The sequence below is a fragment of the Agelaius phoeniceus genome, chromosome 3, assembly GCF_051311805.1.
Source record: "Agelaius phoeniceus isolate bAgePho1 chromosome 3, bAgePho1.hap1, whole genome shotgun sequence".
Taxonomy (NCBI): Eukaryota; Metazoa; Chordata; class Aves; order Passeriformes; family Icteridae; genus Agelaius; species Agelaius phoeniceus.
This window is the reverse complement of record NC_135267.1, coordinates 93321168-93336313: the sequence shown is the minus strand read 5'-3', so window position 1 is coordinate 93336313 and position 15146 is coordinate 93321168. Positions and strand designations below refer to the sequence as shown.

At 46.4% G+C, this 15146-nt stretch overlaps 1 protein-coding gene across 3 annotated transcripts; it reads right to left on the bottom strand.

Annotated features, from left to right (window-relative positions):
* Positions 1–2817: 2817 nt before the first annotated feature.
* Positions 2818–10350, bottom strand: SERTAD4 (SERTA domain containing 4). Of its 3 annotated transcripts, none has more exons than XM_077175869.1 (4): positions 9718–10350; positions 9193–9379; positions 8699–8814; positions 2818–5763 (listed from the first exon to the last, which is right to left on the bottom strand). In XM_077175869.1, exons 2-4 carry the CDS (start codon positions 9362–9364, stop codon positions 5002–5004), a joined length of 1050 nt encoding a protein of 349 aa, XP_077031984.1. In that variant the 5' UTR covers positions 9365–9379; positions 9718–10350; the 3' UTR covers positions 2818–5001. The 3 variants fall into 3 exon arrangements, with proteins under 3 accessions (XP_077031984.1, XP_077031986.1, XP_077031985.1); XM_077175871.1 differs by lacking the exon at positions 9718–10350 and adding an exon at positions 9553–9634; XM_077175870.1 differs by lacking the exon at positions 9718–10350 and adding an exon at positions 9504–9524.
* Between the last annotated feature and the right edge of the window lie 4796 nt (positions 10351–15146).

The following is a 15146-nucleotide window of genomic DNA, read 5'->3' as shown; positions in this document are numbered from 1 at the left end:
TACCCTGGTGTTTTATCTAACCTTCCACACCTGACCCAAGGCTCCTTGGAAAGCCTCTGACCCGGCATAGTAAACCTGGTCTGCTCTCAGAGCCACAGCTGCTTTGCTTCACGTTGTTTAAAGCCCAGAAAGGGAAGGTCTCCCCCTAACACCCCTCAGCCCCAGGGCTGGTTCATGTTCAGCCCCCAGAGTGGACTGGCTGCCTGGGTTCTCCTCGTCTCAGCAGCCTTAAGCTGAGCAGGATTAGCTGCTGCAAAGGCACTCGGCGCCCAGCCACGGCTGTGTTTACATTAGAGAAAATGGACCTCACAGAGACAGTTTGCAAACACCACAAGACGAACTTTTGTAAACTCCCTTGGTTTAGTCATCTTTCCCCATCTGTCAGAGAAGTTTAAGTGAGATTGAAAAAACACAGGAAATTACTGTGTATTCCAAGTAGTTGTGACTGAGCGGCTTGGCTGTTATATGGGATGTGGAAGATTCGCATCTCCTAACATTTCCAGCAGGATCCTTTGAAACACTTTCCTGGCTACGATATTTTAACAGGCTCTGCACACCCTGCCAGGAAAAGCCTCTGGGGTGCTTTGTTCAGCTGTAGAAAAGCTCATACCAGTCCTGAGGAGCCCAAATGGTGACCTCCAGAAAGCGAGGGCAGCCCCTGTCTTAGGGGTTGCAAAGCAAGGGATGGACAATGTAAAAGGTCAGGTCCCGTTGGGAGGCCCCCATGTGAGAGTTATATTCACTGAGTACAACAGCAGATGAAATCCTTCACCTCACAGCAGTTTAAACCTTTCCCTGATGTGACTGACCCGTTTGGTTTTGGGGTTTTTTTTGTGATAAAACTTAAGAAACCTCTTTTGTCGAGGTTCCTGGCATGAGTAAGCAGCCATTGCACTTGCTACACCTCTTGCTCAAGGAGGCAATGAAAGGACACAAGTCAAATGCAGCCTAGAAATCACCTTCACCTCTTTGCTTCAGCCATAACTCTCTTATCACCAGATCATGCCGTAGTGGCAATCTGAGCTACAGGCAGCTGGAAAAGTCATTTAGGTGGGGGGGGTCACAACTGGCACAAGGCTCCAGAGGGACCAGAGCAGCCACCTGGTTGCTTTGTTTAAACACTGCCTTAGCTCGAGCTGTGGCTCTGAACCAGCTCCCTGCTTCCCCTGCGCAAATCCGAAGGGTGGTGGCACCCTGGCAGCGTGTCATGGTCATCATGATGGCAGGACACAAAAGGACAGATGGTAGATGAGGGGTGTAAAAGGAGGATGGAGGGCATGCAGGAAGATGAAATGTGAAAGAAGTCTCTGCCACAATTTTGCTTAAGGGCGTAACACCTTCAGGACTGAAAGAAGCATTTCATTTCTGTGGCTCAGGCTGTGGCTGTTTTCCCTGCAGAACCAGCTGCTCTGCTGGCACTGCACATCACTGCCAGCTGAGGCTGTCTGAGTGTTGAGGATGCTTCAGTACCCATGTTAAGCTGTTTCAACAGATTAGCTAATACAGTAAAAATAGTAAAATTTTACCAAAAGTAGTGAGTATACATGAAGCACAATGATATTATGCCACGTGCTTTGAAAAAGAAACATGATTTTTTAAACCCAAATGAACTGTGCATTTCCAAGTGAAATGTATTACCTGGATCCTGAAGATAAGATGACACTTCTGTTCCTAGCGACAGCAAAATTGATGTGACAACAGAAACATTTTTTTCTGTTGCTGTTTGGCATGTGCTGAAAGGCACAGTACTTCACAGTCGTACAGTCTAGGAGCAAAGTGTCTCATGATAGAGAGAAAAACAATCTTCCTAGAGAGAAGCGCTTCTGTCCAGCTCTTCCTGGCAGGTAGGCCAGGATCAAGTCCAGGAGCATTCATTTAGCAGTTATGTGGGGGACATATGGACGAAAGGCATTCATATAATCTTGTAAAAGAACTATTTCTTGAAAATTTTTGATACTAGCAAAATGTCCTTAGCACTGGAGTGTGCAGTGGGGAAAAGGCTTATCAGGCTTACAGTCTTCACATGCCATAAATCAAATTGAATTTAGGTCCATTCAGTCTAGCCCAGGATGGAGATCCTATCAAGGTCTATTGCTTTTCTGGGTATGGGACAAGGGTGTATCCACCTCCCTTTTCTAATGTGGAATACCTCTGTCTCTTGTGAGGCCAGCAGGATAACTCAGTGGACTCCTGATTTCAATACATCTACTTTCAGTATTTGCTATTATTTTGTGAAGCAAGGTCCAGAGAAAGGCATAAAGCCCCACTTATCTGTAGGGCAACTTTCATTAGATGCCATTTCCTGCCTTACAGACCCTGATGACAATAAGACTGTCTAAAGCTGTTACAGGTTTATTTCCAGATTAACCCGGTAATCTTTAGTCTCTGGAACTAAAGAAGCCATTATACAGGCCAGAGGAGACAAAGATCTGCTGATCCATCACTTCAGCTTGTGCAAATTCAACTGAGAAGCCTCTGCAACAGGTTATGTGTGCAGGCTTGTTCTGGAGGACCAAGGAGCCCTTTAGGGTCAAAAAGCTTTCAGCCCCCCCAAAAGTGTTAGCTGATTTGTGGTTTGGGCAGCATTTGGCCAGGTGTTTTCCTTGGCTGTACGTGCAGAGAATCTGTTGCTTCTCAGTGCACCTTCAGACTGTCCTAAATGCTCCTGAAACCCTGGCAAGGCTGAGCTCCCTCACAGACCCAGTGCACAGTCAACAGCTCTGCAATCTCTAGAGCAGGGAGCACATTGATTAAACGGTGTTTTCTTTGGTGAGGGAGGGAAATGTGGGGAAAAGGACCCAGTAGCCATTGGAGATGTAAAATTAAAATGAATTTTGGTCATTTTAATAAATATATATCAAGGAAATTTCACTTTACTACAACAACACGTTAGTATACAAGCATCTAATATTTAAGCTTAAAACATCAAGCGTTTATCAAATATTGGAAAAGAGCAGACATTACTAGACTATCTGGATATAACACAAGAAAAATCAGGTTTTTAAAAAATTGGTCCTTGTGGACAAATGTCTAAATGATGATCCTACTCATACACTGTATGAATGAGATCTATATTTAATATTATTATTATTAATAAAAAAGCTTCTGTCTTGGAGAAATCAGGCGGGACTTGTACTTTCCTTATTTGTCATTTTTCCCAATGATAACCCTTACAAACTTATCAGTTTAAACTCACCTGACTTCATAAAGGTTACCACTGATTTATATCCTGCTGTGTTTGTGGTCACCTTGGCTGGGGGGGTAGCTTTTCCCTGTGACCACTGGGCTTTCTGAAAAAGACCATACAGTTTGCAAATGTATTTTGCTACCCAAAATAACCATGGCCCAGGACTCCTCCAGCTGAACCCATGAACCCAAAGCAGGAGGTCTCAGATCCAGAGTCTGTCTCCAGCGCCAAGCCTGGGGCTGTGTCCCCTTGGGGACACTCCTGCCCTGCACTGAGCTGGCTGCTCCCCCAGCACAGAGGTGATCTTCACCCTTTGGGCAAGAAGCAAGCAGAGATGTCACTTCAGTGCAAGATGCTGTGGGAACAGGCAGCTATTTATGAGTCAGCTGTGGCCTGGATGTGGCTATTTTGCTGAGCACATCCTGCCAGTTGTTATGGGGACTGTGGGAACTAATTAATTTGGTGAATCTAAGACTCACTCCAACTTGGTCCTACCCCAACTAATGTCTTCTGGGCATTTTACACAGCACACTTTTGCAATCAATCTACCTAGGGATGCCTAATGTTGTCCTCAGCCACTGAAATCTCCAAAATGTTCTTTTTTAAAATTAAACCCCTTACATTCATTCAGATAAAACTGCGTTTATCGCCACATTATTAATTAACATTGTGCTTTTTGCCTTCTTGTCTTTTTTTAAATCAACGGCAAAAGTAATAGAAAACTCCTGCATGCTTTTGCAATCTAAAATAGAGAAATTATGTGAAACAGAATAAAGTATAAAACATGCCACTGGGTCATGAACTTCATTATACGAAGAAGAAAAAAAAAGAGCCCCAGCAACAGACAGTTGCCATAGAAACACTCAAGCATCGAATGCTTGTTTACAAGAGACATCTCTCTATTGTTTCTTAAATCCCTTCCTAAGGATGGCAAATCAAAAAGCAATTGAGCATCAAAAAGGAAGAACAGAGATGTTTGAATAGGAAGTTGAACTCAGTACTTCAAAGGTTAAAGGTTTCTAATAATATTGATCCACCCTGTGGGTTTCTTTTTTAATCTCTGTTTAGGTTAAATCCCTGCTGTATCAGATTCATACTTAATTTTCACACTGGCAAAAATTAAGACAAAAAGTAAGGCACCAAAAAAAAACCTGCTTTGTGTAACAACAAACCTCATTAGTTATAACAGCCGAGGTGAAAACATGCAAGTAACTTGAGCTGCATGTTTGATTCTGATTAAGATTCCATAAACAGGTTATTTCTTTATGCTATGTCCTATTTTGTCAGTTGAACAAGATGCTGAATACAGGAATTCAAGAGTATCACTACAAAACGTAAGGATGGTTTATTCCCAATCCATGAAGACAGTCCTTTGTCAGAATGAATACTGAGTTACAAGGAGCACATCATCCTTGCTGGTAGCATCAATTTGTTTACCAGACTTCTAATTCCTTGGTAAACATAATGGAGGTTCTTCTTAATTAATGGCAGACTTCTTGGGGGCGGGGACATGTAAAACGATATGTTTTCCCCATCTGGCTGATTGGCATTTTCAGCGACGAGAGCTCCACCATAGCTGCACAGACTACAGTGCTCAGCAGCAATGCAACTGTGTTCTTTCTGAAGTCTCCACGTTTATAAATAGCTGCTGATGCAGGTGGCAGAGATACTTTACGCAATCTGCTCTCTGCTCTACACGTCACGTTTGTGGCATGATTGTACCATTCGTAGAAAACTATAAAAATCCGTTCAAAATAAAAATTTGATAGAGAAGGAACATGCTGTGCATGCTTCAATAGAGCAAGAAAGATGCCTCATATTTTACTTCCTTTGTTGCAGCAGATTTTATTACTTGGTAAAGATTCCTTTTTCCTTAAGGATTTTTTCCAAGACTCACTTACGTTGCTCTTGTCATTACATCCAGTCTCAAAATAGTCATAAAATTTGCCTTTACATTCAAGAGCATGGGTGCCTCTTACAGGTTCACAGTTTAGGGCGATGCTTTCTCTTTCAGGTTCATTACCTCCATTCTTGTCATTAAATTTTGCCTTTTCCTGATTACTGTGAGACCTGCCATTAGTGATGAATATTTCATTAGCAGGTATCTGGTCATCATTTCTGTAAGAAGGTGCGCTGCCAACTTCATAATCCACCTGCTGGGAACAGCTTGGCAAAGAGATGGGAGGGGGGGAGGAGGAGGAGGAGGAAGAGGAGGAAGAAGAAGAGGAATTACTTTCTGTACTAGCATTAACAGAGTAGGGTACATTTAAATAGTGACTGCCACATTCTTGATAGAAGCAGCACATGTGGAGCTTCTCGTACTCCTCCTTTGCCATCCGAAGGCGTTTTCTGTATGGGCAGTCCTGAGGCACAAACCACTCTTGTGGGGAGGTGCCACTGAAGGAGCAGGTGGAGAAGCACCAGTTGTTCTGCATGATGATCTCTCCGTGGATTCTCTTCATGAGATTGTTGATGAGGACGGATCTGCGCAGGTAGACTTCAGGATCATCAATGAATTTCAGCTTTTCCAAAGACATGTAGAGAATATGGGCCCGCTCCTCAAACACGGAGATTGTCTGAAAATGCAAAAAACACGATATGGAACTGAAGGCAACCAGTTTTGTTACAGAGAAGGAGAAAGGAAATGAAGTAAAGTATTCCCTCTGTGTCACTACTTTTCTGTTCTTTTTCTGAGGCATCTAAAACTGGCTTTTTTTCATTTTGCACATCCTTGTAGCTGGGGACCTGCTTTTTCTTGGCCACAGCATTCCCCCATGTTTAGGGGCTAAGCAGCTGAGCTTAGGGTAAGTAGCTGAGCATTACACCACAGAGGCAATTGCAGGGCAGAAATCCAAGGTGGGAGAGTAAAATCCAGATGCACACATCTGGCTCTTTAATTACATTTGGGACTAGAACATAAAATTGTTGTGCAGTTTTGCTCCAGTGATGGCTAGGGGGGCCTTTTGTTGCAAATGGACCCAATTCCATCATCCCCTGTGGGGCTTCTGCACAGCTCTGAAGCCAAGCAAGGGTCCTTCCTGCGGCGCCAAGGTTTGCAAGAGGCAGCCAGCAGCCATCGCCTCACACAGCAAGGGCTGCAGCATTTCATCTGCTGCCAGTGGAAGGGGCCCTCCAGCCAGGAGGTCTCCATTTGCCAGGCTCTTACACTGCTCTTGTGCACAGAAGTGCATGCAGGGAGGGAGGCAGGGAGAAACCCATCTCAAAGCATCCCAGCATCTGGAGAGCAGCTGTTGGCCTGTGTGTTACGCCCTGTGCTCTACAGGACCGGTGGGAATGCAGATAGGCAGGGATAAGGTCAGGAAACGAAGGGAGGACAGGGATTTGCAGAAATCCTGGCTCTACGCCCACAGATTTGTTCTCCCTTCCATGGTCCCTCCAAGACTCCCTTTCTCAGCACTGGCAGCATGAGCAGGTTACTGCCCCTGGGAGGCCCCAGATTCTGCACTGTAAGCACTACCCTGGGAATCAAAATAAGAGAGGGGGCAATGCATGCTACTGTAAGCACTAGTAACTGATTTTCATTTTTAGTAAGAATTTGGTTCGCGTAGGAGGAGAGCAGCACAGCACAAAGAGAGACTGCTCTAAATCCCCCCATCTGTGGCTTGATCATTCTTCCCTTTCCCACATGGTTACAGCATTTTTGCAGAGTGGAAGTCGTAGCTATGAGGACTGAAAGAGCTTAAAGCACAGCTGCTTTTCACATCCATTCAGCTCTCCCCAGCCCTCTAGCTCTTTCCACAGCCTGGTCATATCTGAGAGGCTTAGAAGCAGCACAGCGCCTCATAAAAACAAAAATTGGCCATAATTTCATATGAGTTCACAGCTGAAGCTCTTTGTTAGAGAGAGTAATTTTCTATAATAAATGACTCATTTTAAATTATATTAAGCCTATAGGTTCATTTGCATCCTTTGTACCTGCTGCAGCAACAGTCAGTGAAGCCATAAAAGCCTGGAGCAAACCAGTAAGCCTTCAACTGGGATGCTCCTGGAGATATTTACTGGAGGGACACCAGTAGGAACAAGTTGTCAGAGGCTTTCTTCTACGTGTTTGCCAGCAGCCCTCTGGAGAGAGGCCCCAGGCCCTTCCATTATACCCTCTAAGGGACAAGTAGCCTCAGAACATAACTCTTTACTGGGTGGCAGAGGTATAAACATGTAAGAAATTCAAGGAAACCTGGTGGGCATCCTCCCTGTGCCAGAGCTCAGTGCTGTAAAGAAGAAAATGTATTTTGGCTCAACAGAAGAAATTGGTGACCCAGAATTTCTGACATGTTACACCTCTGCAAACAATAGCACAAAACAGTGGCTGGGTCTAACTTACCAATGCCTCTACAACTGCTTTTTATTGCTGTTAGAAAAGACTAAATAACTATTCCTCCTCTCCCTCTTTGTAAGGAAATTAATCACTGATACAAAAATCCAACAATCTTGTAAAAAAAACCTGGCTGAAAATTGGGAGAGTGATGTGACATGTGTGAGACACTCACTAACCAGAGCACTTTCTGCAACACCCTTGGTGCTGTTTATTCACTGCTTTGGCAGCAGACCAGACATCTTCTGGAATTAATAATTTTTCACCTTTCTGGTCCAGGTACTTATTTCCAGACAACTCTATTTGTAGCTGAAAATTCCTTCAACTACTCTAAGGTCTTTGGGAACTGAGCTCAGCATTACTGCTTGCTTCTCCTCCATAGAAATCCCTCCCCCATTGCCAAGAGAACATGGGTGGAACTGGACTTCCGTGGGCCAGGTAGGAGTCAACAAGGTAAGAATGGTGTCTCAAGGCATGAGCTATCCTTAAGCACTTCACCCCAGGCATTCAGTTCCATGCAGAACTGAGCCCTTAATGAAGAGGAGCATAAAACCTCACAAAAAAAAAGTCAGATTTCAATTTATGTATTCACTGGCCTGGGAAATGTTTGCTCTAATCTCTCCCCTGGCAACTTTCACCAAAAAAAAAAAATTCCTTCATTTACTAATCTGTTCTTTGGGAGTTATTAGCTTTTTAATAAACATGATTAAATACTGAGGGAACTTGTACTCGCTTTCCAAGTCATTCTGGTTTTTTAGAGGATCTGTGACCAGTGAGGGGTATATGGAACCTCTTACTATTTTCCTCTCTGGAAAGAAAGTTTTATATGAGTGGGAAATATTTTACTTATATTCTTCCTTTCTGTCGTTTAAATGCTGTTACAGATCTGTTTCTGTAAGCAGGGCATGAACTAGCTAAGAACAAAATAATCTGAAAAAAAAGAATTCTCAGCATCTCCATTTGCAGTTGTTATTAATGCAGAAACGCCTTTGCTTCTTCTGCAATTGATGACAATACAACAATAAATGTGAAGAAGTGACAACTGTTTGTTTCTAAGCAAACAGCTGGATCATTCTCCTAATTTCAGCAGAGTATTTCAGCCTTCTGGAAATGGGTCAATCGAGTGTTACTAAGCATCTGAAACTCAGAGTAAAAATAATGACTATTAGAAAACATACTTTATGTGTACAGCTGCTGAGTGGCGGATGAAAATCCTCTTCTTCCACATATTTCCTTTTAAAGTATGTGATCTTGGATGTTGTTACAGGATTTGAAATTCCCCTGTAATGTGATCCTGTGGGTAATAAATCAGATATGACAAATGACATGCGGTTTGCCGGAGGTTCTCCAAACAAAATACTTTTCATTTCCCTTCGCGCTACAGGAGAACGCCGCCGCATATTTTCGCATCTATTCGCGGCGATCAGAAATGAACCCTCTCCTGACGAGCGCCCGGCCCGGGGCCGGTGTGAGCGGCGGCGCGGGCAGCCGGGGCCGCCGCAGGGACAACTTCGCCGCTCCGCCGCTCCCGGTGCCGAGCGCCGCCGGCCCCGCGCACCTGCGGCCCCGCGGGAGCCCCCCGCCCTCCGCCCGCCTCGCTCCGCGGGCAGCCCCCGGTGCCGCCCGCTCCCCCACGGCGCTGCGGTGCCCGGCCGTGCCCTGCCGTGCCTACCTGCGGCGGGGGGCCCGGGGGCCGCCGGGACCGGGGCCGGGGCCGGCGGGGCGGCGGGGCCGGGGCGGCCGCAGCAGGGCGGCTCCCAGAGGGCGCGGTAGGCGGCGAGGTCGGCGGCTCCCTCGGCGGCGATGGGGCGGCCCAGCCGCTGCATGGGCAGCACCAGGGTCATCGCGGGCGCCGGCACCTGGAAGCGAAGCAGCGCGGTGAGCGCCCGCCGCCCTCACCTGCCCCCCGCCCCGCCGCGTCCCGCCCCCCGCGGCCCCCGGCAGCCAGACCTCTGCGCACACGTATATTAAAAACATACGCACATCGAGCTCACATAGACACGCGTTTGGGATTTATTCCCCCCCTCCTTACGGCAGGAGAAAGAGCGCAGCCCTCTCCCACAAAGGGCGCGGGGTCCCCGGCACCGGGAGTTGGTGCGCGCTCCCCCCGGGCCGCCCCCGGCCCCGCTCCCGCCGCCCCCGGCCGCGCTCCCGCTCCCCCCGCCGCCCCTTCCCAGCCCCGGCGGCGCTCACACACCGGCACGGATCCGCTCACTGGCTTCCCATTTCCTCCCGGCGGCGGTGGCACGGCGCGCTCGGCACCGGCGGGGTGCGAGTCTGCCTGTCTGGGTGCGTGTGTCTGCCGTGCGTGTGTGTGTGTGTGTGTGTGTGTGTGTGTAAGAGAGAGAGAGCGCGCCCAGCAGTCCGGGATCGCGTTCCTTTCTTCTTTCTTCTCTCCCAAACGATACAGACAGCGGAGACTTAGGTAGTTGTTTCCACTAGCCCCGATCGGACTGAACTGGATCTGCCTCCAGTCAAAACACTGCGAGACTAAGACAGAAAATTGGCTCCGGTTTCACGCCGTGAGTTGAGGTCCCACCGGAGCCAAGCACAACATCGGCGGAGCGGGCGGAATATTAAGCAGGAGCGGGGACTCCGGGGCCAGCGCCGGGCTGCGAGCTGCCTCCTGCCGCGCCAGCGGGCGGGAGGGGAGGGGAGCAGGGGGGGAAGGCGGCAAACTTTCTGCGAGGAGCGAAGGATGAGTTCATAGTCACCTACTTCTTGGCAGAGGAGCGCGGAACAATGCGCCCAGACACGGCCCGGCCCCTCCCTCTCCTTCCTCCTCCTCTCTCTAAGAAAGCGGGATGTAGTTTCCCCTCGGCGCAGCCCTCCCGGAGGAAGGCGACGGCCCGAGCGGGCGGCGGGAAGGAGGGGCTGCAGGTGGGCAGGTGGAATTTCAGCAATTGTTTGTGTTAGCAGCTGAGCGCTCTCGAACAAGAGGAAAAAATAAACCGCAGCAGAAGAGGGAGGAAAAATAAATCGTTCACATCTGCCAGTTGTTTTCTTAAATCCTAGCACAAGGCTGCTACTTTATTAAGAAACGGCTTCCAGCGTGCGCTGTTTGTGTCTTGGATGCCTGCGTGCACGGATCTGCCTTGCCTCCTCACCGGGGCAAGAACGGGAGCTGAAGGCACAGGCAGCTGAGGCCCCCAAGCAGTTTGCCTCAGTAAAGGCCACCAGCCTTGCTGCAGCCGGACTGACAGGTGCCTAAACCCCTTCCTCAGAGCCAATTTACTGCTAAAGCACTGCATGCAGCCCTCAGACATTCTTCTTGCCATCTTGGACCAAGAAACAGCACAGGGAATGGCAAGCCACTGGACTGGCCCATTGAAAGTTATCCCTGGCATGGGCAATATATATTATTTATTCCCCACAGCTTTTCTTACCAGCTGAGTACCAACACATGGAAGGAGTGGTCAAAACAAGTGAGTCAGTCTGCTGATGTAACAGCAGGGCCAAGAAGTGACCCAAGAACTAGCTAAAAAGTCATATATTTTGTATCTGAAAAGATTACACCGTCATTAGAAAGCAGCAATGGACTCTTCTCATTAATCCAGATGGAGGAATCATTCACAGGGGCACATCAATCTTCTCACATTGGCAAGACATCAACACTCAGTGTTTGTCCTGAGAGAATAAAGGCTGGAAGAAACTCACTGCTGCTTCTGGAAGTCAGGATTCCTTTGCTCGTAATGAATTCAGCACCTCTTTGTGAATTTACTTTTTTTTTTTAAATAAGAATCAGAGATTTCAAGTCTGCATCTTTTTCTTACCATCTTTCCTCACAAACAGGTCTTTCTAAGCTCAAGCAGAAACATGCAGGAAGGAAGGAAGGAAGCATTGGGATGCCTTCTGCCCAGTGCTGCTAATTTATCTTGAAAAACTGAGTTCTCTGGACAGCCACAAAAGTAAATGAACTGTTTCTGCTATTTACAACATGCAAAATTAATAGAGGCAGGCTAGTTCACTTCCATAAACAGCTACTGTCCGTGCACATTCTCCATGTTTCCAAACTGTATAAAAACAAGGCATAAATAATATCCCTTCCCTGGGAGAAAAAACCCCAATCACCAGAAAACCAAGGCCTCAAACAAAGCTTGTAGGTCTCAGTTTGTGTTATAAAGATTTAGAGGTGGCTCTCAGCTACAAAATAAATCCTATTTTGTGGCAGAGGAATTGCTTCAGCATACAGAAGCTGAGAATGAGTCCTTTTAAAAGGCCTCGTGGCTCTGGTTGTGCTGTTTGTTCCCCTTGGATGTTCAGAAGCACTGAATTCCAGCTGCTGCAGATGAGTGGGAAGAGAGCTGCAAGCACCCAGCGCATGGGAAAAGTCCCTCCTTGCAGGTAGAGTTGGACACAGCAGACCTGTGAGCCAGTGTTTACTGGGGAAGAGCTGCTGGACCCAGCTCTGCAAACAGGACCTCTGGCACTGCTCCCCACGAGCCAGCCTACTGCTTTTCCCATTAAGGGTGGCAAAATCCATTCCTGAGAATCTTGCCAGAAGTCACACAGCAGATCAGTGTCAGCGCCAGAAATAGAACCAGATCTCATCATCCTCCAGCCCAACCCATTTCTATTACATTATCTTATGCAATGGAGGGATTTCATCCAAAATCCCGTTGGTTTCAATGAGACTTTGCAGAACAGCACACACATTGTTACATTTCCATTAGCGCCTCTGGAAATAAAGGATGAAAGATGTACATTTGAACATACAATACATTAACCATATAAAATTACAGCAAAAGGTTGACACTTAGGGCTGGATTCAATTTTGAAAAATCCATTTGGGAGCCTTGTGTGGGCTTCAGTGGCATGGAAGCCAGGCACAGTTTTTTATTGAACCCAGCCCTCCATCCTTAGGCTACCAGAATTTTTCCATTTTGTCAGCCAAATGCATTCAGTGTGAGGACACCCCGAGGCATCTGCAGCAGCCTGAAGGTTAAAATGTCAAAGTTTTTCCGTGTTCAGTTTCACACAGTAAGACGACTATACATTGCCACGCTACTCCATTTGCTGGGGTTTTCACTCCCTATTCCTTCAGAGCCATTATGATGTTAATGAGAGAACTGTAATGATGCCATTCACATTACAAAAAGCCTGATGCGATGTCAGAGAAAGGGGCTTTTTATACAGTTCCAGAATGCCTCTAAAAACCCAAACTTAAATATAAAATGCCCATGACTATAAAGCTGCAAATCTCACTGAGACCAATAAAAACAAGGGAATAGACTTAAGATGGCTATCCCTTGTTTAGCCCTGGGTTTGTACCCGAGCACTGCAGCAGGTTCAGTTTTTATCACATAGTGTGGAGCTTTCCATTTCATAACAACATGGCTTGAGGAGAGAATAGCATTTCTGAGCTGTGCTGTATCATTGTTAACATCTGGATTGCAGTGCTTAGAAAACAAAATTGCCATCATTTTGGTAGCTGTTACCTCTCTGGTGTTTCAGAAAATTTTCAATGCAGAAGCAATAAGGAATCCCACTGCACACAGGCTGTGCAGACCCCCTGTCTAAGGAAGCAATGACAGCTGGCAAAAGGAAGGGGAAAGGCACAAACACATACCCAGACTGAAGTACCTCCCTTAAAAAACCCGACTGTATCACCTGTAAACTAGTCCAGGCTAATCTCACTGTAAACCACCTGCTCTTTAAGGTTGATGCAACAAACTTTGGTGTCGCCAACTTAGCTGAGGGAGGCAGGGCATCCTGTGGACAAGAGTGTCATGGAAAAGGGCATAAAGGCTCCCCTGGGAGCAGCAGATAAAGGCATCAGGATGCCAGCATCACTGGCAAAGAGAGCAGAGCCATGCTGTAGAGACAATGGTGGAGTGATGACAGCTATGGCAGAACTGTGACAACCTCACATGGGAAAATAAAAGACTGGATGGAGGCAAATAAGGAGGACAGGCAGGAGGTGGCTTGGCTCTGACCACAGCCTCGGACAGGGAAAAGGATGTTGGGAGCTTGTGTTTAAATAGATCAAACTGGCTGATATGTCACAGGTTCAAGGAGGAGGAAGTTGCAAACCGAGATGGAAGATAATGAGGGCCTTGATTAAAATGTTTATTGTTTGGATAGATATGTATGTAGCTGTAGGAATGTTATGAATGAAGCAGTGGAAATGCAAGGGACACCTAATCACAGCACACTGGGGCCACACACTGGGGTAGTCCAGTCACAGGAAATGAAAGCAAAGGATCAAAGACAATCCCTGCACTCAGGGCTTTGGAGGCAAGCTGAGCAGCAAGGCTGCAAGAAGTGGAAAAGCCTCTGGAGTTGGCCATGATGGATTTAAATTGAAAACTGGACTTCCAAGAGACAGCCCGTGGCTGGGAGATTTCTTCCTTCCCTTAGTGGTATAAGATAGCTGAGGAGACTGAAACTGCATCATGCTGGTGCAGAGCAGTCCCTGGTGTGTGGTGAGGGAGAGTCACCCAAGAGGCAGCAGGGGGTGAAGAGGGGAATGAGGACAGGTGCAGTGAGATGGTCTGGGCCCGAGGCAATGATGATTTTCTGTTTCTTCAGCTGTACCTCTACCAGGAATGTGTAAAACACTGTCTAACAGAAGCAGGATCCAGGGGCAAAATGAAAGGGTTAAGGCTGGCTGAAATAGCTAGACTGGTAGAACAACAGGTCTGTGTGCCAACAGGGTCAATTCAGCTTTTCATCCTTTGGAGGTATAGATAAACTATAGACCTGCCAAGTCTAGTGTTTTTCCCTGTATTTCTTGGCCCTTACTTCAGGGAATTTCAAGGAATCCACCGTTTTGTTTTTTTTCTTTTGCTTTCTTTCTTTTTTCCCCTCCTTTTTCTAGAGCTGGACTTACTGTTTGGTAGAAAAGGAATTAACTTGAAATCAGAAATTGATTTCAGTATCAAGATACAGCCCTTTCATGGGAGTTTTTCAAAGGTATCTTCACTTAACTTCTACCCTAATTTAGATTATGCAGCTCCAGATGCTTAAGTGTCTCTTTCTCCAGACACCATTTAAAACAAATATTTCTCTAATTTTTCTAATTCCCATATTCCATTTTTTTTTTCTTTACATACTTTTCAGTTGAATTGTTCCCAGAAAGACTTTATGGAGTTACTCTGGACCGGTATGTCAGAGTCCCCTGGGTTTCATTGAAAAAAAAGATTTAAAAGAAAATGTCCTTTTGGATTCTTAACACTTGTACTTTCTCCTGCTTTTGGTTTCTATGAGGCAGAACAAGAGAAAGTTTCTGTTCTGACAGAAGAGATGTTTCCTCTTTCATTTCTCTGTAGGTATATGTCACCTATCAGAACTCTTGGTAGCCAATATGCAGTGATCTCTTAAATGCTGGTTCTAACAGTTAAAGTTTTCCCCAGAATTTATGCAAATATATGAAAATGCAAGCAAAATCGCAATTTATTTTGCCACAGGGCTCTGGCAGATATGAGAAAAGGTGCCATCACATTTACTGCAGCCATCTCCCTAAGGCTGCTTTGCCTGCCTGGTCTGGAACAATAAAGCCCCATGGTATTCATTTCAGTAAGCATAAATATTTTTTCCAGTGTTCTTAGCCAAAATGTCTCATATGCTCTCTGCCTCCACCCCGCTGGTGGCTGCGTGGCCTTGCTGCACATAAAAAACTCTGTC